The 20845-nt window shown below is 42.2% G+C and overlaps 3 protein-coding genes across 5 annotated transcripts; 2 read left to right on the forward strand and 1 right to left on the reverse strand.

The window, feature by feature from the left end:
• Positions 1 to 1806: 1806 nt before the first annotated feature.
• LOC101753620 (probable calcium-binding protein CML18) lies at positions 1807 to 2952 on the reverse strand. The gene has a single exon (XM_004960587.4). The coding sequence runs from the start codon at positions 2849 to 2851 to the stop codon at positions 2312 to 2314; it is 540 nt and encodes a 179-aa protein (XP_004960644.1). The 5' UTR covers positions 2852 to 2952; the 3' UTR covers positions 1807 to 2311.
• Positions 2953 to 8720: 5768 nt separating this feature from the next.
• Positions 8721 to 17010, forward strand: LOC101754038 (transcription factor MYB3R-1). 3 transcript variants are annotated; one of them, XM_004960590.4, is made up of 12 exons: positions 8721 to 8850; positions 9581 to 9823; positions 9911 to 9965; positions 10373 to 10430; positions 11103 to 11197; positions 11323 to 11426; positions 11947 to 12075; positions 12316 to 14032; positions 14455 to 14660; positions 15367 to 15445; positions 15750 to 15971; positions 16592 to 17010. In XM_004960590.4, the coding sequence occupies exons 2-12, from the start codon at positions 9714 to 9716 to the stop codon at positions 16721 to 16723; spliced, it is 2907 nt and encodes a 968-aa protein (XP_004960647.1). In that variant the 5' UTR covers positions 8721 to 8850; positions 9581 to 9713; the 3' UTR covers positions 16724 to 17010. The 3 variants fall into 3 exon arrangements, with proteins under 3 accessions (XP_004960647.1, XP_004960645.1, XP_004960646.1); XM_004960588.4 differs by having other exon boundaries at positions 8728 to 9014; XM_004960589.4 differs by having other exon boundaries at positions 8728 to 9014; positions 9621 to 9823.
• A 1314-nt stretch (positions 17011 to 18324) lies between these two features.
• On the forward strand, positions 18325 to 20652 carry LOC101765247 (L-type lectin-domain containing receptor kinase IV.3). Its single transcript, XM_012844446.2, has 2 exons — positions 18325 to 19415; positions 19456 to 20652. The coding sequence occupies exons 1-2, from the start codon at positions 18419 to 18421 to the stop codon at positions 20478 to 20480; spliced, it is 2022 nt and encodes a 673-aa protein (XP_012699900.1). The 5' UTR covers positions 18325 to 18418; the 3' UTR covers positions 20481 to 20652.
• The last annotated feature ends 193 nt before the right edge of the window (positions 20653 to 20845 follow it).

The following is a 20845-nucleotide window of genomic DNA, read 5'->3' on the forward strand; positions in this document are numbered from 1 at the left end:
ATAATGCGGATGATGAAGAAACGATGCTACACTCTGAGGACATCATCTCAGCAAATGAAGGTGCTACCCAACATGATATGAGATCAAAGCATGAACCAGTTTCGGGATTGGATAGCCGATGGATGTTCAATAGGTCATAGGATCCTTTACTTTTTTGTTGTAATAATGTAATTTTTGGGATGCACAATAATTTTTTGATTCAATAAAAAAAAAATAGCTGCCAGCATCGTGGCATTCCATTTTATTGATCGACGCAACGTTAGTAGGAACGGCGCTAGAATGGAACAAATGGGCAGGAAGGTGCATCATGACAGGAAAGAAATGGCGCCAGGAAAGAAATGGCGCCAAGGAAATCCTGGCGCCAAGAGCAGTTCAACCGGACAGAAGAATGGCGCCAGGGAGGAGGGAGAAAAAATGGCGCCAGGGAGGAGTGAGATGAGAGAGAAAGAAGGGTAGCAATCATTAGGGGCAAACATGTCTTTAACCTTCTCATTCAATGCCTTTTAGCAAGTGGAAGAAAACAGGTTTGGCTAAACTTTAGATGCTAAACTTTAGCAACTTTTAGCATCTAAAGTTTAGCAACTGCAAGAAAACAGGCCCTTAGTTTGAAAAGAATAGTTGTACAATATTACTTCCTCCGTCCCAAATTGTAGATCGTTTTAGTTTTTTTTAATACTTATCTTTTGCTACGCATATACATATAAATTAGGTCTAAATATAAAGTAAAACATATGTATTTAGAAAAATTAAAATGGTCGACAATTTGAAATATAGGTAGTATTTGATTGCCACGAAAAGAACCAAGAACGGACATGGACCAGAAACCAGATATCAACGTTACAATACAAATTAGCTCAATTATACGAGTTTTAGATCAACCTAATGACCGGAAACAAAGCTTGCTTGATCTGTGATGTGAGTGATTCAAGAAACGGCATGATGAGTTGAGCTCAAGAGGTGGCCACGTGGCATCAACAATAATGCCGGCCCAATTCTCCCAGTACTGGTCCAAATCGAATTTGTGCTAGGCAACTTTATTCGCGGAGGCCCTGAAATGCTGAAACTAGACCAAAACTCACCTTTCACAAATTGAACTACAAGAAATTCAATGAAAACGCATGAATCCTCTTTCGAGATGGCTGTGCATCACAACTAGGCGTACTTGGCAGAAGATAGTTTGCTGGATCATTATGTAGCTTCCCATGCATAATTCATCAAACGTCAAATGATGGAGAATTTTGTGAAATGGCGCTTGTATTGCTGACTATCTCAAATGACACTTGCTTAGGCACCCACTGACTTACAGTGAGAAGCCAGATCAGCCGGTGAAGGCAAATCGAATGAAGGACCACATTCATAAACACTGAATTCAGAATTAAAAGACTGTAATATTCCAGATTGTCCCTATTAAAGGCTTCATCTTCATGTGCTGGAGCTCCAGTAAAAGCAAATTATTTACGACCCTTTCCAATTTGTGCATAACATCAACCTTTTCTGACATGAAATTCCTTTGTAAAAACAAGAAATTTCTATGTTATAGGGGGAAACATGCTAGAACTTGAACATGGGTTTTGAAAACATTTCAAAATCATATGAATTTCTTCATTCCAAAAGAAGCTTCAGCAATAGCAGAGAGCTTTACAAGCCATACAGAGCTAGAAAAAGGAAAATCATGAATTGAATCTGTCGTTTAATTTCATCAAAAATTGAACTGCTAGGGAATATAATATCTTCGTCAGTCTCATGTTAACCAAAATTTGCTCCAGCTATGGACCACAGACATTAAAAAATAGCTCAGATCAAATGGATTTTCTGAAGAAAACATTCAGATTGTGTGCATATACTGGAATACTAGTTAACAGCAATATGTTTTCAGGTCTGAGTGAAGGGTAAGCATCTACACCTGGCCCTCGGCAAATTAAACAAAGGGATTAAAGTTCCTCCTTGAGCGAAAGCAGTGATTAGTCAATTAGATTACAGATAGGAGCAGACACAAAAGCAGTAAAAGGTCACACCTTTGCTTTACACGACAAGATCGCTTCCCCTGTTCACCATCAAATCAGAGTGCCTCTAAAACCGTGTTCGCTACTGGTAGTAGAGTATTACGGAGTACTAAATAAAAGAAAGGCTAAAATTGAAGGCCATTTAGCTGGATTGCAGGTTACCCAATTAAGCTTAATCTTCATTAGCTAAGTAAACCACGTATGCAGGAACTAGTTAAACCTTGGAGGGTGGATTGGAGTCATGGAGCCAGAAGCAGGTACTTGTTAGCTCGGTCTTGCTTGGCTGGTTCGAATTCCTCCTCTAGCGGCTAGCGCCTGGCTCCGGCGCCCATCATCTTCTTGAACTCGTCGAAGTTGACGCTGCCGTCGCCGTCGGCGTCGACGGAGCGGATCATCCTTGAGCAGTCTGCGACGGAGCACTTATCCCCGAGCTGGCGGAGCACGCGGTGGAGCTCCCGCGCGGAGATGAGCCCGTTGTGGTCGGCGTCGTACATGCGGAACGCCTCCCGCAGCTCGGCCTCCGTGGCGTCCTCCTGCCCCTCCCCGGCGCCGGCGCCGCCGCTGGGCCCGCAGTGGAAGGCGACGAACTCGGCGAGGTCGACGAAGCCGTCGCGGTCAGCGTCCATCTCGTCCATCATGCGGCGCACCTCCCCGGGCCCCGGTGGCGCGCCCAGCGCCCGCAGCACGGACGCCAGCTCCTCCGCCGAGATCTTGCCGTCGCCGTTGGCGTCGTAGCGCCGGAACACCTGCTCCACCTCCGCCGCCGGCATCCCCACACCCCCTCCCCCTCCCACTGCCCCGCCCGCCGCCGCCTTCGCCGAGTCCCTGCCCTTGTTGACGCTCGCCATGCTCCTTCCCTCTCTCTTTCTCTGTCCTCGAGACGCGTCTTCCCCCTCTCAATCCGGGCTCCTGCTTTTTTATCCGTGGACGTCGCGGCGAAGCTACGCGCACTCTACGCATCCGCGACGTACCCTCACGGACCCGTGGGCCCGCACAAATCATGGTACAGTGGCCTCGGAGGTGGCTTCGGTTTGGAGGGACTTGAGATCCGCGGCCCACTCGTGACGGAATCGTCCGGAGAAAGAAAGGGAAGCGGAGCGGACAAAAGGCACCCGGCACCACGGACACGTGGATGTCAAGCTGCCACTGGCCGGCGGGCCCACCACGTGATTGGCGGCGTGGGCCATGCGTGTCAGGGGGCGGAATGCATGGTGGATGGGGCGGAATGCTGGCTGCCCATGACCGACCGCGACTCGCCTCTGCTTCGCTTCACGCGCTCGCGTCTGGCAACCGCGTCGGGATCCGCTGCGCGACCCCCGAACAGCAAACGCCGGAGTGGCGCCACTCTCCGTGGAGCAACAACAAGGGCACATTTTCTTTGTACTCACTGCGAATAAATGTCCAGCGTTCATTAAATGCATCTGCATGGAACAGCACGGCAAGTGCAGATTTTTTTTCTCCTTGGATATGCTCAGCCGATCTTGACAGCCACAGTAATATCTTGCTTTTGGAGCAAGAAAATTTTCTCTTCATTCATCCGAAGGCGTGGCGTGGTGGACGGCAGTAAGCCAGTAATACTTGAGCCACCAAGTTCCTCCTTAGAAAACAAAAAAAATCCACGCCTAGGAGCTTGAGCATGTATCGCCAGTGTTCATGAAAAGCTAGCCTGGGACTGGTAACATGAGTTGCGTGGCTCTGTTTCCCGTTCTTGATGATCATATGTGGCATGTCTGGGAACTTGACTTAACTTCTCTCTCTGTGTTTTTCTTCTTCTTTTTTTAGGGGAGCTTAACCTCTCTCTATGAGCACGCTTGTGTTCTTTTGGGAATGGGCTTCCTTTTGGAGGGAGGAGGGCCGTGGATTACACCACCGTCGTCAGAAGTGAGTGTGTGTGATCAGAAAGAAATGCCCGTTTCGCGATAGAAAAGGCCGAAGTCTCGAGCCCAATGGGCTAACAAGAAAGGTATGGGCCGAAAACCTTCATGTGCTCCTCTTCACTCACTCACTACAGCGCCATTGGCCCAATATACTGGAACTGGCGCCAAAAGCCCAAAAGGCTTCCCGTGTTCCCAGCTGTCTGTACAGATGTCTTCCTTTCTCCATAGTTGTGCTTGAAACCCAACAAAAAACATCTGAAGTTTCATGTTTCGACATAAGTTACCTGGGGTTTTTCAAGCTTCATAAGAACGGAAAATCGAGTTGCAAACGAGCTGGCATGATTTTCGGATTAAAGAATATTGAAATATCGTTTATCAACTAAAGATTTAATAATAGAGAAAAAACATGATATTTCCTTTCATATCTTTATACCATTTTCTTTTCTATAAGCATATGGACATAGCATGTGAGCGGTGACATTTCATGCATCACCTATTCAAACCTTAATAACTTTTCTTTCTATATAAATAGCATTTTTTTTATCGTGGTGAGTGGAAGGAAACGGTAATTAGATGTGACAAGCTAGCGGGGTTCAGATTAACGTCCTGCTAAATATTTGTAGACTGCAACTACCGGGCGCATCATTATGGTTTCACCTAGAAGTATTGGTGGTGACGTTAGTTTAGATCTCATCGGCTTATGGCTCTAGCTATGGTGGAGCAACAACTCAACAGCATCGTGTTTTCTATCGGCCGTATGGCTGATGGTTATTGTAAATTATATTAAATCGGCTGGATGGCCGATGAATCACTCACATTCATCAAGGTACTGGAATCGGCTTCACAGCCGATATATTTGTCATGATTTATTTTGTTGCACCATTATTGCTATTGTGCCAGGATTATATCGGCCTGATCGACCGGTTGCCTCGGACTTCACAACGACTATCATCTCCTTGTCAGTTGAATGGTGAAACTGACTGGCACGCTCGCGCACACCACGCGCGCCGATTTGGATTATGCACTGGAGTTAAGCAGATCTCCCAGGTCCTCATGTGGTGATGCAGGGTCCACCACCGCCAGGATTTGCGTCAACACATTTTGGCACGTCCGGTGGGACACGGTTATAAGGCTCACATTTTTATTCAATAAAAAAGCATCTTCAGCAGCTGTATCAAGTTCATCGACCAAATGAGTATTCATCGGCTTGTTGGAGTTAATTCAAATCAATATAATATTCCAACCAGAAGAGCCGATGGTACAGAAAGCTGATCTGCACGTTGTATAGATAAATTTGATGCCAGATTAATTACGGAGGAAACCGATACAACATCGACACCATCATTCCTTACTGATGTTATATATCGGCCAGTTCAGAGGAAACAAGTATCGGCTGGGCATATAGTAGCTGATGGAGTTTTGTTTTTTTATCATCCAAAGGAAACAAGCATCGGCCGATGGAATATAATCGGCAAGCATAGTGGCCGATGGAATTATTTTTTTTAGCCAATGGAATATTTTTTTTCAGCCGATAGAAATATTTTTCAGCTGATGCAACATTTTTTCAGCCGATGGGAAAAGCTCCAGCGGGTGGACAAGAGAGAAATAAAAAAATACATCAGCAGATTGACAGTTGTATCGGCTGATTGGAAAAATTAAAAGGGATCGGTCAATTGGAAATTGCATCAGGTGATGGAAAATGGGATCGGTTGGAGTTGTATCGGCTGATTAAGGAAAAAAACAGCAGCCGATCGTAGAGAAAGACATCGGCCGATTAGCATTAGCCTGTTGGAATTAAAAGAAAAAAAAATAGGGAGAGGCATCGGCCGATTAGCGTCAGCCTGTTGGAATTAAAAGAAAAAAAACAGAGAGAGGCATCGGCCGATTAGCGCGAGCCTGTTGGAATTAAAAGAAAAAAAAACAGAGAGGCATCGGCCGATTAGCATCAGCCAGTTGGAAATAAAAAAAAAGAAGGGAGCAGCCAGCCGATGGAAGTTCCAGCTGATTGGCAAATGAATAAATGAAAGAAGAAAAAAAAGGAAGAGCAGCCGAAGGGCACCTCAGCCGCCAGGCAGGAAATAGATAAAAGTAGACGAGGAAGAGCGGCCTATGTCTGTGATCTCCTGCTTGGTTAAAAAAAAATCGGCTGCTGGTTCAAGCGAAATGGTATCAACGGCTTGGTTCAAAATAATATCGGCCAACTATATACATATTGGCCTCCGAGCCAATGACCAATAAAAAAAGATAGTATCGACCGATTGACTGCTTGGCAAATAAAGAAAATTGCATCGGCTGATTGGTTCAAGAAAAATAGTATCGGCTGCTTATAGAATTTATCGGATATTAATTTCGAAGTATGAAATATTCATACTTCGAAACTAGGGGGCCTGTGTTGACAACAAAAGCTTGCTGGTTACTGCACCAAGTTTTGGTGTCAATAGACTAATCTGTTGTTTCTACTGCTGGCAAAGCCGATGGTGTTCTTTATATTTCAAGAGGAGTCGACGTGGCTTTAGATATTGCAATCAGACGTCATTAGCTCTGAAGACAAGCATCAGACTTCTACGATTAGTTTCGGAACACGAAACCTTCATACTCCGAAACTGGGGGGCCTATGTTGACACCGAATCATCGGACTTCTATAATTAGTTTCGGAACATGAAGCCTTCATACTCCGAAACCGGGGGCCTGTGTTGATACCAGATTTTAATCGAATCCCTTAATACGGAATATGAGGCCATCGGTGTCATATGCGACTAGTCTCTGCATGCGTATATATATTGGAAGGTCCTAATCAATATGTGAGTTGATCAAGGAAAAATCTGGCACATACATGCATAGCACCTGATAGCAGTACGAAAAAGGAAGCTTAATTAATTACGACTTACATAAGGAAAGTTAGAGTCCGTGTATCTTAATATTTCTTTTTGTTTAGATATTTCGTATCAGGTAGTTTTGATACGGTTCCTTCTAGGAATTGTTAGTTCAGAGTATAAATATGCACCTCTGGTCATTGTAAAATCATCACACGATCAATAAACAAACATATTTACCTTTACTTTTCGGCTTCACGCCATTTGCCCTAGGAGTAGGAGTATTGTAGTTTCTCAACGAGTTCCTTCTAGCAAGCTGAGCTGCATCAACCTCGATCTCCAGCGAGCTGCAAGTTTCGTCAACAGGTGTTCTAGGCTTTAATCACCGGGCGCATCGCTGTGGTTTCGTCTAGTTTCATCTACCAGTTATCGAGTATCTTGGATCTTTGACTTACGGCGCATCGCTTCTGTCTTGATCTATGGTATTCACCAGCTATCTCGCATTGATTAAACTTGCATTCGGCTGATATTTATCTGTTCTATCGTCTTGCCGTTTACGACATATTAATTGTTATTAATTCTGTCGGAATAGACGATAGATCTATTTTTAATAGCCTGTTGCATCTTGATCTTGGCCATCCTTCGAGTGTTGTTGGGAGTAAGTTCCGTTGTGATTGGATTCATCGGCTAGCGGGGTTCAAATTAACGTCCTGCTAAATATTTTTAGACTGCAACTATCGGGCGCATCGTTGCTAAATAGTATTGGTGGTGACGTTAGTTTAGATCTCATCAGCTTGTGGCTCTAGCTACGGTGGAGCAACAACTCAACAGCATCGTGTTTCTATCGGCCGTATGGCTGATGGTTATTGTAAAATTATATTAAATCGGCTGGATGGCCGATGAATAACTCACATTCATCAAGTTACTGGAATTGGCTTCACAGCCGATATATTTGTCATGATTTATTTTGTTGCACCATATTGCTATTGTGCTAGGATTATATCGGCCCGATCGACCGGTTGCCTCGGACTTCACAACGACTATCATCTCCTTGTCAGTTGAATGGTGAAACTGACTGGCACGCTCGCGCACACCACGCGCGCCGATTTGGATTCTGCACTGGAGTTAAGCAGATCTCCCAAATCCTCATGTGGTGATGCAGGGTCCACGATCGTCAGAATTTTGCGTCAACAGACAGCTATACGGGTAACCATGAGTCCATGAACAGCCCATAGGTATCCAAACATTAACACTCGGAAAAACCCCAACTATTGCTTGAATGGCTCAAATCCAATGGTTTTTAAGATTTTAACACCTCTATTCTTCTTCTCACTATGGGATAATTATGATTTGGGTAACCACCCATAAGTGGTGTTTGAAAAACATTGAAGCATCTATCGTTATTCTAAACACTAAATAGTAAATAGTCGATCACCTTTATTTAGTATTTATATTCATTGAAGGAGTTGCATCCATCACCCCATGTGGCTTGTATTCACTGGTTTTTCTATGAGGTATGATATCACAACCATCCTTTTCACTCCGCTCCTTACTATTTATCTCACCTATTCATTATTTTACCTCTGAAATTTAAACTTCCGAGTAAAGTGAAGCTTAGAGAGGTCAAGGATATATTCATATTAAAAAAGTTATGGAAAAGATATTAGTGCTAAGAACCCTAAAGTGGTAGAGGAACTCATTGCCCATAAAGCTGGAATGTGTCTATTGTGCTTGTGTGAGTTTTGACATCCCAATTGCCATTCTTACTGCCGGATAAATTATGACCCAGCTATTGCTGGGCAAACATTTCTCCTTTAAAAAAATGGTGATAAAGGCCTCCAACTTCTCACTAATCGTGATGAACAGGTTGGCGTTTGATAAAAACCTGAAACGGCAGCTGCATCCACCACTTGGACGGCTGAGATCCACCCGTTTCGCAGATTATAACATCGCAGCCGCTCTAATTCTCTAAAACCGGCTTAAACTAGACAGAGCACAATGGCTCATCTAAACGCTGGGAAATAGGGCTCCGCGCCGTCCGGTCCGACGGCGATGGCTCCTCAGTGACTTTTTTCAGTCTAACCAGAGGAACCGTTCCCCGTCCGTTGGCAGCGTCCGAATTCCGAAATTTGAACCTCCCAAGCCCGGAAGAAGCAGGTGCCATTTTTACTCCTATTAAAAAATCGCCGGAAAAGGCCTCCCCTTTGGCCTGCGCGATTCGAGATTTCGGAGCACCGCGGGCGGCGGCCGGATCGGGGTGGCGGCGCGGTTCGGTCGCCGCTGGAGCGGAGCGGATGCGCGTGCGCCGCGCCCCCGGAGAGGTGAGGCTTCTCCTCTCCTCGCCCTGCCTGCTCCCTCGATCCGATCGCGCCCAGGGTCACCCGGCGGCGCGGCGTTCTGATGCCCAGCTTCGTGCTCCGCGCGGCGGCGGAAGGGTTGGCGAAGTTGGTGGGGAGTGAGCGACGGGTTCCTTCTGGAGGAAGCGGCCTGTGGTGATGGGTTTGCCATGACGATTCGGCTTGGGGGCTTTGGGGTTGCGCAATGGCGATAGCACTGGCGGTGCACCAGCAGAGCCTTAGAGGGATTGGATTCGTGTGGGGACTGGGAGGATGTTGCGGGAATTTTGAAAGACTTATGCTTGCTGTTGCCTAGTAGATGCGTATCTTGTCCGTGTTCTAGAATTCTCAAATCTAGGCAACTTCGGATTTGTTAATTTCTCACTGCAAAAAGTTGGTACCTTGTGGTTAGCTTTTACTGCATGTCTGTCTTGGCAAAATCACTATGTTCCCCGTACCATCAGAATTGTGTGTCTCCCTTGCTGTAATTTCGAATATTCCTACTTCTTGTTTACATTATTTGAATTCTGTTCCGTTTACCCTCTTGGCAGACTATGACCGCTTCTCCCCATGTGAAAAAACTCCTTGTAGACCTTCGAGGGATTTTGACATTGTGATGAATCTTTGGGCCCTTCCATTGCTTTTTACTACAAGTGGGGATTGAGTTTTCAGTCTTCACTTACAATGACGAGTGAAAAGCAAATGGCTTCAAAGGGCACGGAGGCTTCAGCTCCTGCTGTTCCTCCTGATGGAGCAGTCAGCAGAGAACCTCAAAAGGGGCGATTGCCCAATGGGTAAATGTCCATCCACTTATTTATAGAACCACTGATCTGGTTTTACATTATGCATATCCCTTCTTATACATTTATCTCATGCTTCAGGAGGACAACTGGTCCAGCACGTCGCTCCTCGAAGGGAAACTGGACTGCAGAAGAGGTAAAGTTTGCACTCTGGTTTCCTAAATTCGTTTATTAGTCTTAGGTAGCTTTGAGGAATGCTGCGCTAAACGCTGATTCTTTATAAGATAATTTGTACCTATGCACACAGCAGATGAATATCATACAGATATATGACTTCTCACCAGACATTAATAGTTGATAATATGTAGGGATTACTGTCCTGATTGACCCCTTGCTGCATTTATTTTCATTTACAACAAACACTATAGACAGTTGGTTCAGTGACATGCATACAACAGAAATTAAAGATTTATTTGATGTTCTTTTTTACATGCTAAGCATTGCTCTGTGTTATTGTGTTGAAGATGGCCTTACATTTGGTTAGACCATATTTTGTCTATCTAGTGGTGTGGTCTGATGGGCACATATGCTTCTCAATTGTAGGATGACATACTTCGCAAAGCTGTTGAAACTTACAAAGGGAAAAATTGGAAAAAGATAGGTACTTTCTCTCGCTGATGCAAAGTTGTCTGTTCTCTTTTCTCAATTTGTGCATTACAGACTGTGGATTCCTTTTTAAGTATAAAAATATCCAAATGTAAATTGACCATACAAAATGGCACTTCACTTGGTTTGCTATCATGCATCTTGTTGTTTGCTTGTAATTTGCATCAGAAGTCCAGATCTTAAAAAAAAAGGGAATGTTGTATTATGGCATATAGTACCACCTTTTTGTAGAATATTTAACTTAGCTTGATGCTCTGGATAGAAGAGTTAGCACTTTAGCACCAAATACAGTATTAAACTAGATATGCCCCTCTTGTTAATCTTTATAGTGTAATAATTTGAACCTGCGATACAAAACATTGCCCCTGATGCTCATGGATTGTGTACATGCTAGATACTTTTTTTTATTTTGTTGTTATTGTGTTACTCCATTTTTCCACTGACCTACTTCAAGAAATTGACACCAGCTACAGACAACTTTCTTTGAATTTTTTGGTTATACCATTTCTGCTCATGTCAATGATGGTACTGCAAGCTTAATTGCTTACAATGATGTGACTCACCTGTCATGCTACTATTCCATCCTCTTCCCCTTGCTTATCAATGAGAATTTTTTCTTGTGTTTATCTGAGGCTAGTGCTTGACGAACTACTTTTTTTTTTCCCAGCTGAGTGTTTTCCAGGTAGGACTGATGTACAATGTTTGCATAGGTGGCAGAAGGTTTTGAACCCTGAACTTGTTAAAGGGCCATGGTCCAAAGAAGTAAGTTCTTCAGTTTTCCATTTTGGGTTTGTTTCACTTTTCTTAAAATACATTAACTATCTCATCTAAGGTTATTTTATCGAATTAAATTACATGCCAGATGATTCTTTTATTATTATTTTCAGGAAGATGAAATCATTATTCAGATGGTAAACAAACTTGGGCCAAAGAAATGGTCAACCATTGCCCAAGCTCTGCCTGGACGTATTGGAAAGCAATGCCGGGAAAGGTATGGCATGGAAAATACTTCTAGTAGTGTAGTATCAGCTCCAAAACTTACTAATGCAAGTGCTGGGACAAGATTTGTGTGTTCGTCGTGTGGCTTCTATGGAAAAATAGGAGTCATGGTTTTGGGCAATTGACCAGAGTGCCCCACTAACTAGAGGGAACTTTCCTTTTTGCAAAATTAGAAATACAGTAGTAAAGCTATTGTGTCCACACTTCTCATGATCATTACTACACATATAAATTCTCCGAAGTCTGAACAATAGTCATCCTAATGTACTAACAGTCCCAATGATATTGTCTGCATTTTTGTGGTTGGATACTCTTGAAATTACATGGCATTGTTTCAAGAAAGATTTATTTATCATATTTCATGAAATGGCATGCCTAGACTTTGTTTCTTTGAGTGTGCATTCTTTGTTTGGGGCTTATGTATTGCAAACTGATAGCTGCAATCACACAAACCACTTTGATTTGGAGATAAATACTGACATGAAACATTCTGATATGATATCTTTATTTAGGTGGCATAATCATCTTAATCCTGGGATCAACAAGGATGCGTGGACACAAGAAGAGGAAATCAAGCTTATCCATGCTCATCAAACTTATGGAAACAAATGGGCTGAACTGACGAAATTTTTACCAGGAAGGTAAATATTCTTTTCTCAGCTTCTTTTAAACTAGAAAAGAGTACTAGATCGTGTCAAATGGAAAAATAACATAATATTCTAGGTATTTGTGATACTCCATTGCAATATGACAGTGTAACAGCCTGATTTATATTTCAATTACTTACTAACAAGTACATCACTAAATCAGCCTGTTAGAGAATATTGAGCTATATTATAATACAAAGAAATTGATGAGCAAGTTTGCATTTATCCTATCAGGACAGACAATGCAATAAAAAATCATTGGCACAGCTCGGTGAAGAAGAAAGTCGATTCATACAGAGCATCTGGTTTACTGGCTCAATTCCAGGGCCTAACACCTGTTGAATACACTGCTGGTGGTTTAAATGTTGATTCTTCATCTGCAATGACCAACCAAATTAGTGAAGACAGTGGTTTTAATGTTTGTCGGGAGGTGGAAGATTCGACAGAGTTAAGTCAATCATCGTTTGTGAAGGGTTCTTGCTCTCAGGAGGAGCAAACTGATGTGGCTTTGGGATCTCATTTAAACGTGCATGAATCATTGTGCCAGGATGGTTTCACTAATGCTGACAATGTTGCTTCTGCTTTACCTGATATGCATCACCAGTTATCCACTTCTGACATGGATCAAGGTAAACACTTGCAGGAAGAGTTTTCTCAAGGAATGGATTTGGATAAACACTTGCAGCAAGAGTTTTCTCAAGGAATGGATTTGCATCTTGACATAGATGAAGTGCCAAACAATTTTGTGATTACAGATAGCCAGGCATCCAGTGAGCTTGCAGGTCAATTTCAGGACACACAGATTATGCACAATTTAGAAAATGATGGAGGATCTCTAATACCGTGTGCTGTAACACCATGTGTTCCCATCTTACCTAGTGTTTCTGAATGTGAGCATAACATAAATATGATGAGTGAAGTGAGCATAAAAAATGATAACTGTTTCCACCCTGAACAGTGGCAGGATATTTCCATTCAACCAGGTGTGTATTCTTCTGAAGCTGCAAGCAACTTTTCAGCGCCACTTTGCCCATTGAAGACATCTGAACCTGCAAGCAACTTTTCAGTGCCACTTTGCCCATTGAAGACATCTGAACCTGCAACCATGATGGGCGACCATTTGTATTATCAGAGTTCTGAAACATCATTACCACCGTCCTTCATTTTTTCAGATGTTGCTTCTAATGCATCTGATGTCAAATTTGAGACAAGTCACTGTTGCCAAGATTTGGAGATTAAAACTTGCTACAATGCTTCTGGTGATCCTGGTCAAAATTCATACATCAGCACCGAAGATGACAGAAACCAGACTTCTGAACCTATGGACAGCATACCAGAACCTGAAAAGGAACAACTGGTTGATCTTGACCAATCATGTTTGGAGCCTACAGCCTACAATGGAGAAGAAGCATTACCAAGTCAGGGTGACACTGTGTTAAGCGATAAGGAGGATGCCGGAGCTTTATGCTATGAACCTCCTTGCTTTTCAAGTTTTGAAGTTCCCTTTGTCAGCTGCGAGCTTGTAACCTCTAGCGATCTCCCAGAATATAGTCCTCTTGGCATTCGAGAGCTGATGAGATCATCCTTAAACTTCCCTACTCCAGTAAGATTGTGGGGCTCCCCAACTCGTGATGGCAGTCCTGATGCTGTGCTAAAAAATGCTGCCAAAAGTTTCGTACGCACCCCGTCCATAATGAAAAAACGTCCGAGGGATCTCTCATCTCCTAGTCCTGATATAAGAAATGAAAAGAAATCAAATACTGAAAAGGATTGTGGGAGGTCAGGAATGTCCTCTACAAGAATAGGGAAGTCTTTCATGGATATCCCTGATGATTTTTTTGATTTAATTTCACCGAGATCTGCATTTCAAAAGAAGCTCAAGCTTTCTCAAGAAAACAAAGAAAATTTGGATCAAATTACTGATCAGGGAGAAAATGAAGGCAATGCAAAGGTAAACCATTTCGCAGAAGGCAAGAGATGTTCCACAAATAGTTTAATACATACTTTCATTCTACTAGTTATCTTTTTATACTCAATAATAGTTTATTCAAGGATAGAAACATTAAAAGTCTTAGGCCTCACGAGTGATGGATTTCCTTTATTGGAGGCCCACCTTGCCAACCTATCATGAGGTACAGACAATGGTATAATCTCTCTTTACAGAAATACTGGTTTCCAGGGAAACTACACAAGTAACAATCCATATAAGTCATGTGGGAGGATCTTGATGTTAGCTTGAAGTGTGGCAAAAGTTCAGTTATTAGTAATAAAGTTTCTAGACTGAAATGCACGCAATCATAATCTTGAAATACAATTTGCTATGATGCATCTTTGTGTTTGTTGTCTTATGATAGTCTATATGGTTTGATGCAGCATTCTGCAGGGATTCTTACTGAGAGCAGTGTCGACAACCAAAATACTCCTAAGCATGCTCCAAATTATGAAAGTCAGAGGCTAAATACCAGCACAAAGGCTTTGTCCAACTCTAAAGACATAATATTTTCTAGATCAAAACCATCTGAACTTCTTGTAGATAAATCTGCACCCTTCATTGATGCAGAGTATGAGTATGTGAACATGTAAGTCGGATGCTCTTCTATGTTTTCCATAGTGAGAAATTTCCGTTAATGTTTGATTCACAAATACTGAAGTTTGCGCTATTAATATATGCAGCTGGTAGTTGCAAATCAAATCATCAGTGCTCTTTGAAATATATGTTCAATTTTTTGGCTACCATCAAGAAACCATGTGGTTCTCTCCTGTACAGCAAAAAACCACTTGTTATTTTTTTCTCCCAACTTTGTACAAATTGCATTGAATTGTGAGAATATTCCCCACCTTGGATAGAGCCACAGCACTGTTTAACCTGGTGTAAATTCTAAACTGGGTGCTTCAGGGTTTATTTTAAGACATTTCAAATCACAATTTCCTCATGATTGAGTTAGCTATTGATTTTCCCTATTAATAATGGTAGTCCACTAAATTTTTAAAATGATGTCCTGAAATTCTTTTCAGATTTCTTTATTTTCATTTAGAATTAACCCCATTGGTCTGAGGTTAGTTTAACGACGATAATGATCAAATTTTATAAACTGTTCATTCAATGGTACTTAGTACTGCAAACTAAACTATCGGCCCTTGTTTCACTGAGTCATTGATACTGTAAAAATGTACAGTTGGATTTTTAATTATCCTGTGACAATGTCAATTACCATGATAATATGAGTACAGACTTCACAATTTTACATAGATACAATCATGATTCTTATTAGCTGTTATTGTCAGATTGGCTGACACTCCAGGTATTAAAAGAGGCTTAGAATCTCCTTCTGCATGGAAGTCTCCTCTGTTCACACCATTCAAGGTAATTATTTCATTTAGGGAGTTTTTGGATGAGGGAATTGCTTTAGGAATTTTCAGTTTGAACTACAGTCTACTGCTCGAGGATTTCGTACAAATAATCTTCCTAATCTTTGTTAAGTTCAGGTTTTATCGCAAGCAATATTCCAATACTTTCGAAACTGATTCTTTTGGTGCTTTTAATTCTTGTACTGTTAACTTGCTATGCCTCAGAGAAGGACCATATTGTCTGGATTAGTAACTGTGTGCTTGAAATATTATTATTTGTCACACTGGGATGACTGCTTTATTTTGTATTGTTCTTTCAGGATGCGTACTTCATGAGCCCAGCAAGCAGATCGGTCGATGCCTTAGGATTGGTGAAGCAGATTAATGAGCAGAGTGCTGCTGCTCTAGAGGAAGCGCATGAGGTTCTGGCAAGTGGTAGCCCATGGAAACGACATAGCAAGGAAAACTCTGACAAAGAAAATATAGAAAATGTAGCTTGGAAGAATGAACTTGCAACAAGCAAATCTCTATCCAAACTCATGGTATGTAAGCTCCCGACCTAACTTGCTATTTCTCATTATTGCTAAATCAAAATGTTCAGAATATACTATTGCTAAAACCTATTACTTTGAGCCTTAAACTGATCAGAAACTTGAATTCCACTTGGTCAAAATCAGGACAAATAAGTAACTGAATGAAATAGGGAGAAATCTACGGACCTCCTATAAATCACCTGTCCTGTTGTTTCTTCCTTGTATTCCTTTATTTTCACACTCTTTAATTGAAAGCACCATCTGAATACTTTGATGGTTGCATTCAAATTTTTGAGTTGGGGTTCCAGGTATGAACCAACCAATGCATTTCTCAGACGTGACCATTCACTATTTACACATTAGTTGTGTGCATAATCAAATTCTAGTGGACGTGGACAATCAGGTCAGTTGGCTAAATTCACGTGGCTTAGATTATGCCTTCACCTTTGAGGAAGATAAACGAAACTGAGATTTGGTGAAGTGGAAAACAAACATGGCTTATGAGGTTTTATAGACTTGCCTTTGATTGAAAAGCACACAAGTAACTGACTGAAACAGGATGCTGAATCCCAAGCAGTGGGGCACCTCTTTTTATTATTCAAAAGCTCAATATTTGATTTATTCTGCAGGCAGAAGGACGGGTGCTCGATTTCAATGAATGCTCCACGCCTGTGAGGAAGAAAGAAGATAAGAAAATGGACATAGGAGGATCGGCGAGCTCCCCTGTTGCTTCCTCTTATCTTCGGATGAATGTGCGGTAGCTCTTTTAGGGAGACTTGGGGCATGCTTCACCGATGCTGTTGATCAGTATGTACATGTCTGTTGTTCCCGTAAATTCATACCCTCCTTGCCCCCTCCCCCCTTTTGATATACACATTCCAATTAGCCCCTTATTCTTTGTATTTGGCACCCGAAAAGTCAATTATAAAAGGCAACACAATTTGTGTAATGTTTTTTTTTACGGGAACAATTTGTGTAATGTTGAGAGACATATCTTTTGACTTTATATCCTAAGGGTATATATTTAAGTTCTGAGTACGTTATGAAATCTTCTTATTGTTGTTGTGGTTGGATCTGTGTGTGCCTGCTCTCCAAAGCAAGAGTTAGGCGATTGGAAAGCAAGTAATAACTCGTGCATGAAATTAAGGAGATATGCACTATACAACATTAAATTTGGAAATTAGTACGTACTTATAATGATTGACAGTGAACAGGGTAATCTGGCTGGCAGCTGGTTGCCTCCCATAATGGTTGGCAGAAGGGAACTAGGCTAATTTCCAGGATGTAGAAAGATATCTGTGCAATTGTGGCTATATTTTTCTTTGCAATAATGAAGAAAAACACACAACACACGTGCAGCTTATCCATGCGATCTTTTCTTTTTTGGAAGCATTCACCATCCATGCAATCCGAAGTGTGCCTCCCACCCATCTTGAGAGGAAAGTGGTGGCTCTTGGGATGTGGCGCGGGCAGAGAGTGGTTCGTGACTTGTGAGTTGATGATGAACCAGAGCATCCCTCTACCAAATGGTATCTCACTAGGAGGCAGGGGAGAAATGGTGATGATTTCCTGGTCTCGATAATTTCTTGGTGTAAATTAGACTAAAAGAACCCTTGGCCAATGATAAGAAATTATCAACAAGAACCATACCTCACCCATTTGGAAAAAAGAACACTATCGAAAGTCTTTGATATCATGCATTGTTTTATTCGTGTTTTATCTTCTTATCCACTTCTGGAAATTAGATTGTTAGTCTGAAAATTCCTCAAATCACTAGTTAAAAGTCCCCGCAATCAAGTGTTTGAGCTCTTGTTAATAGTGTATGCGCAGGCTTTATTAAGAATAAAATGGATAAATGCAACCCAAAATTAAACGACATGTACGTTCATTCTATACTACAAAAGTACAGCTTCACCGAAAATATCATAACTATAGGACACGATCTTCTAATTACACTTTGACCATTCATTTATCTTATATTATATTGTTTATGGTTATAAACGTATGATATATTTGATTATGAATCCAGTCATATAAAGTTTACTATAAAAATAAAAAATTGATAGTTAAATTATTGGTTAAAGATTGTAAAATTTGAATCTTGATATGCTTTTTTTTTTGCGAAGTGCGCCTTACAAACACAAACGGAGGGAGTAGTTATGCATTTTCTTCATGTGGAAGGAAAAATTCAAGAAAAGTGCCTAGATGATTAAGTTGACCCCAAGTCGTCGTTCAAGGTCTTTGCATCAGTTGGACTGTACCAAACCAAATGAAAAATCACCATTCCTGTCTCTTTCAGCATTGAATTCATGTTTGACGATTAGAATTTCCGAAGAACTAATGTTAACAGCTGGCCTTTCCAGGAAGCACAAATTAAAACCTGAACTTGGTAGTACAGTTGAGCCAGAGATGCATTAGTCGTCACCTCTGTCCTCTGGAACCGAGTGTAGTAAGCTATGATCCCCTTCTTCTTGCATTGCTTTCTTCTCTTTTTCTTCTTCCCTGGCTCCGGTGCTGAGGAATTTGTATACAATGGATTCGCAAACGCTAATCTAAGCTTTGAAGGTGAAGCTTCTATTGATGAGCGTGGTCGCCTGGGACTAACAACTGGTCTTGACATAGTCGGAGTCGGCCATGCTTTCTACAGATACCCTATAAGCTTCAGAAAGACCCCCAGCGATCCTGCCATGCACTCCTTTACGACATCGTTCTTGTTCGAGATGACATCTTTGTATGAACATTATGGTTCTACTCCAGGAAGTGATGGGGTTGCCTTTGTGATTTCTTCCACCAATAAGTTCTTGAACGACTCCTTATTACCAGGTCCGTACCTAGGCCTCTTCAATATGTCAAATAGGAGCAGCGCTTCCAGGAATATACTCGCCATTGAGCTTGGTACCATCATGAATCCTAAGTTGAACGACATAGACGATAACCATGTTGCGATCAATATCAACAGCTTGATTTCAGTTAACTACCATACTGCTGGCTTCTACACCCCGGATGGTGGGTTCCAGTCCGTGAGACTAAACATGGAACAAGTATTCCAGTTATGGGTAGATTATGATGGAAAAGCTCAGCAACTAAATGTCACCTTAGGGTTTCCCGGGTCACCTAAACCCAAGTATCCACTACTATCCAACACTTTGAATCTGTCATCTTTGTTACCAAGTGAGCTCTTTGTTGGGTTTTCCGCATCAACGAGCACATTGTCAACCAGGCATTTCATTCTTGGCTGGAGCTTCAAAACAAATGGGGAAGCTTCACAGCTCAACTACTCTGCGTTTGTAGAAGGGTCTGCACCAGCAGGGCCAGGGTTAAGATTTAATATTTCTCAGGAAATAGTTCCAAATCCTAATCACCGATCACAGAGAGCTCGCACACCCTTGCATGTGCTTCTACCTGTAGTTACTTTAACTTCATTGATCTTGCTTGTTATGTCTGCTGGCCTTGGTTATGGCTATAAGAAAAGGCATTCGATCGAAGCAAGCAGCTGGGAATACGAAAGAATCAGATTGGGAGATGAACTGTGGTCCACCTTCTTTCACATACAAAGATCTGGTCAGTGCTACTGGTGGGTTCAAAGACAAGATGCTCCTTGGTAAGGGAGGTTTTGGACGGGTCTACAAAGGATTCCTCCCTGCCTCTAAGCAGAATGTTGCAATCAAGCGGATCTCCCCTGAGTCGAAGCAAGGGACCAAGGAGTTTGCATCCGAAGTTACCATATTAGGTCATGTTCGCCACCGGAGTCTTGTTCGTTTACTTGGCTATTGCAGGCACAAGCATGAGCTACTCTTGGTGTACGATTATATGCCCAATGGCAGCCTTGATAAATATCTGCATGGTCAAGATAAACCTGCACTAGGTTGGTCTCAGAGATTTTGCATCATCAAAAGTGTTGCATCTGGACTCTTCTACCTCCATGAGGAATGGGAACATGTGGTCATCCATCGAGACATTAAGTCAAGCAATGTCCTCCTTGACGATGCAATGAATGGAAGGCTGGGTGATTTTGGCCTTGCAAGATTACATGACCACGGAGTGGATGCTCACACCACACGCATAGCAGGAACATTTGGCTACATTGCTCCCGAGCTGGCTAGACTTGGCAAAGCAACCAAGGCGGCTGATGTTTTTGCATTTGGGGTGTTTATGAGGGAGGTTACATGCGGAAGGCGGCCGGTTGAGGTAAATGCTTGTGGAGAGCCTCAGGTGCTAGCTGACCATGTGATCAATGCATGGCAAGATGGCTCAATCATGGACTCCAGAGACCCTAGACTGGAAGATTGTGTAGCGCAGGAGGTAGAGATGGTTTTAAAGCTAGGACTCCTATGCTCACACCCATCACCCAAGGTGAGGCCTGGCACGCGCTTGGTGATGCGATACCTGGAAAATGTTGCAACACTCCCTGATTTCCCACTTAATTTCTTCAACGCTGATCCAGCTAATGATGAAGTGTACGATCAGTTTGTTGCCTCTGTGGCGGCCGCGACAATCAGTCTTTCTGGTGGAAGATGACCCTATTGTTATGATCATAGTTTCTTTTATGGCTGATAATGCAAAACAGCTACAGTTACACATAGATGCAGCTATTGTATTTTACATATAATATCAGATTGTAACTGTAGTATGAAGCATATACAGGCCGGAGTGTATATTTGCATGGTTTATGTGAAAACTCGTGAGATAAGTGGATCCTCCAGATCGGAAATTTACATAAAACAGTCAGGCAAAGCGTCATCTTCCCATACGTTAGTTTGAGCAAATGCGTTACTTCAGATCTAAAAGCAAAGAAAGAAACCTTCCCTTTCCTGACATAGCATCCATGGACGTTTCAAGCACGCGTCTTCACCAAACGGAACCAGAAGCATGCTTGAATCTCT

This window comes from Setaria italica, chromosome III (assembly GCF_000263155.2).
Source record: "Setaria italica strain Yugu1 chromosome III, Setaria_italica_v2.0, whole genome shotgun sequence".
Classification (NCBI taxonomy): domain Eukaryota; kingdom Viridiplantae; phylum Streptophyta; class Magnoliopsida; order Poales; family Poaceae; genus Setaria; species Setaria italica.

Excerpts from the sequence above, each read along its gene's own strand:
- LOC101753620 (XM_004960587.4), bottom strand. The coding sequence starts at position 2,851 with ATGGCGAGCGTCAACAAGGGCAGGGACTCGGCGAAGGCGGCGGCGGGC.
- LOC101754038 (XM_004960590.4), top strand. The coding sequence starts at position 9,714 with ATGACGAGTGAAAAGCAAATGGCTTCAAAGGGCACGGAGGCTTCAGCT. Across the intron at positions 14,033-14,454 it reads AAAATGAAGGCAATGCAAAG|CATTCTGCAGGGATTCTTAC; the intron begins GTAAACCATTTC and ends GGTTTGATGCAG. Across the intron at positions 14,661-15,366 it reads GAGTATGAGTATGTGAACAT|ATTGGCTGACACTCCAGGTA; the intron begins GTAAGTCGGATG and ends TGTTATTGTCAG.
- LOC101765247 (XM_012844446.2), top strand. The coding sequence starts at position 18,419 with ATGATCCCCTTCTTCTTGCATTGCTTTCTTCTCTTTTTCTTCTTCCCT. Across the intron at positions 19,416-19,455 it reads TGTTATGTCTGCTGGCCTTG|CTGGGAATACGAAAGAATCA; the intron begins GTTATGGCTATA and ends CGAAGCAAGCAG.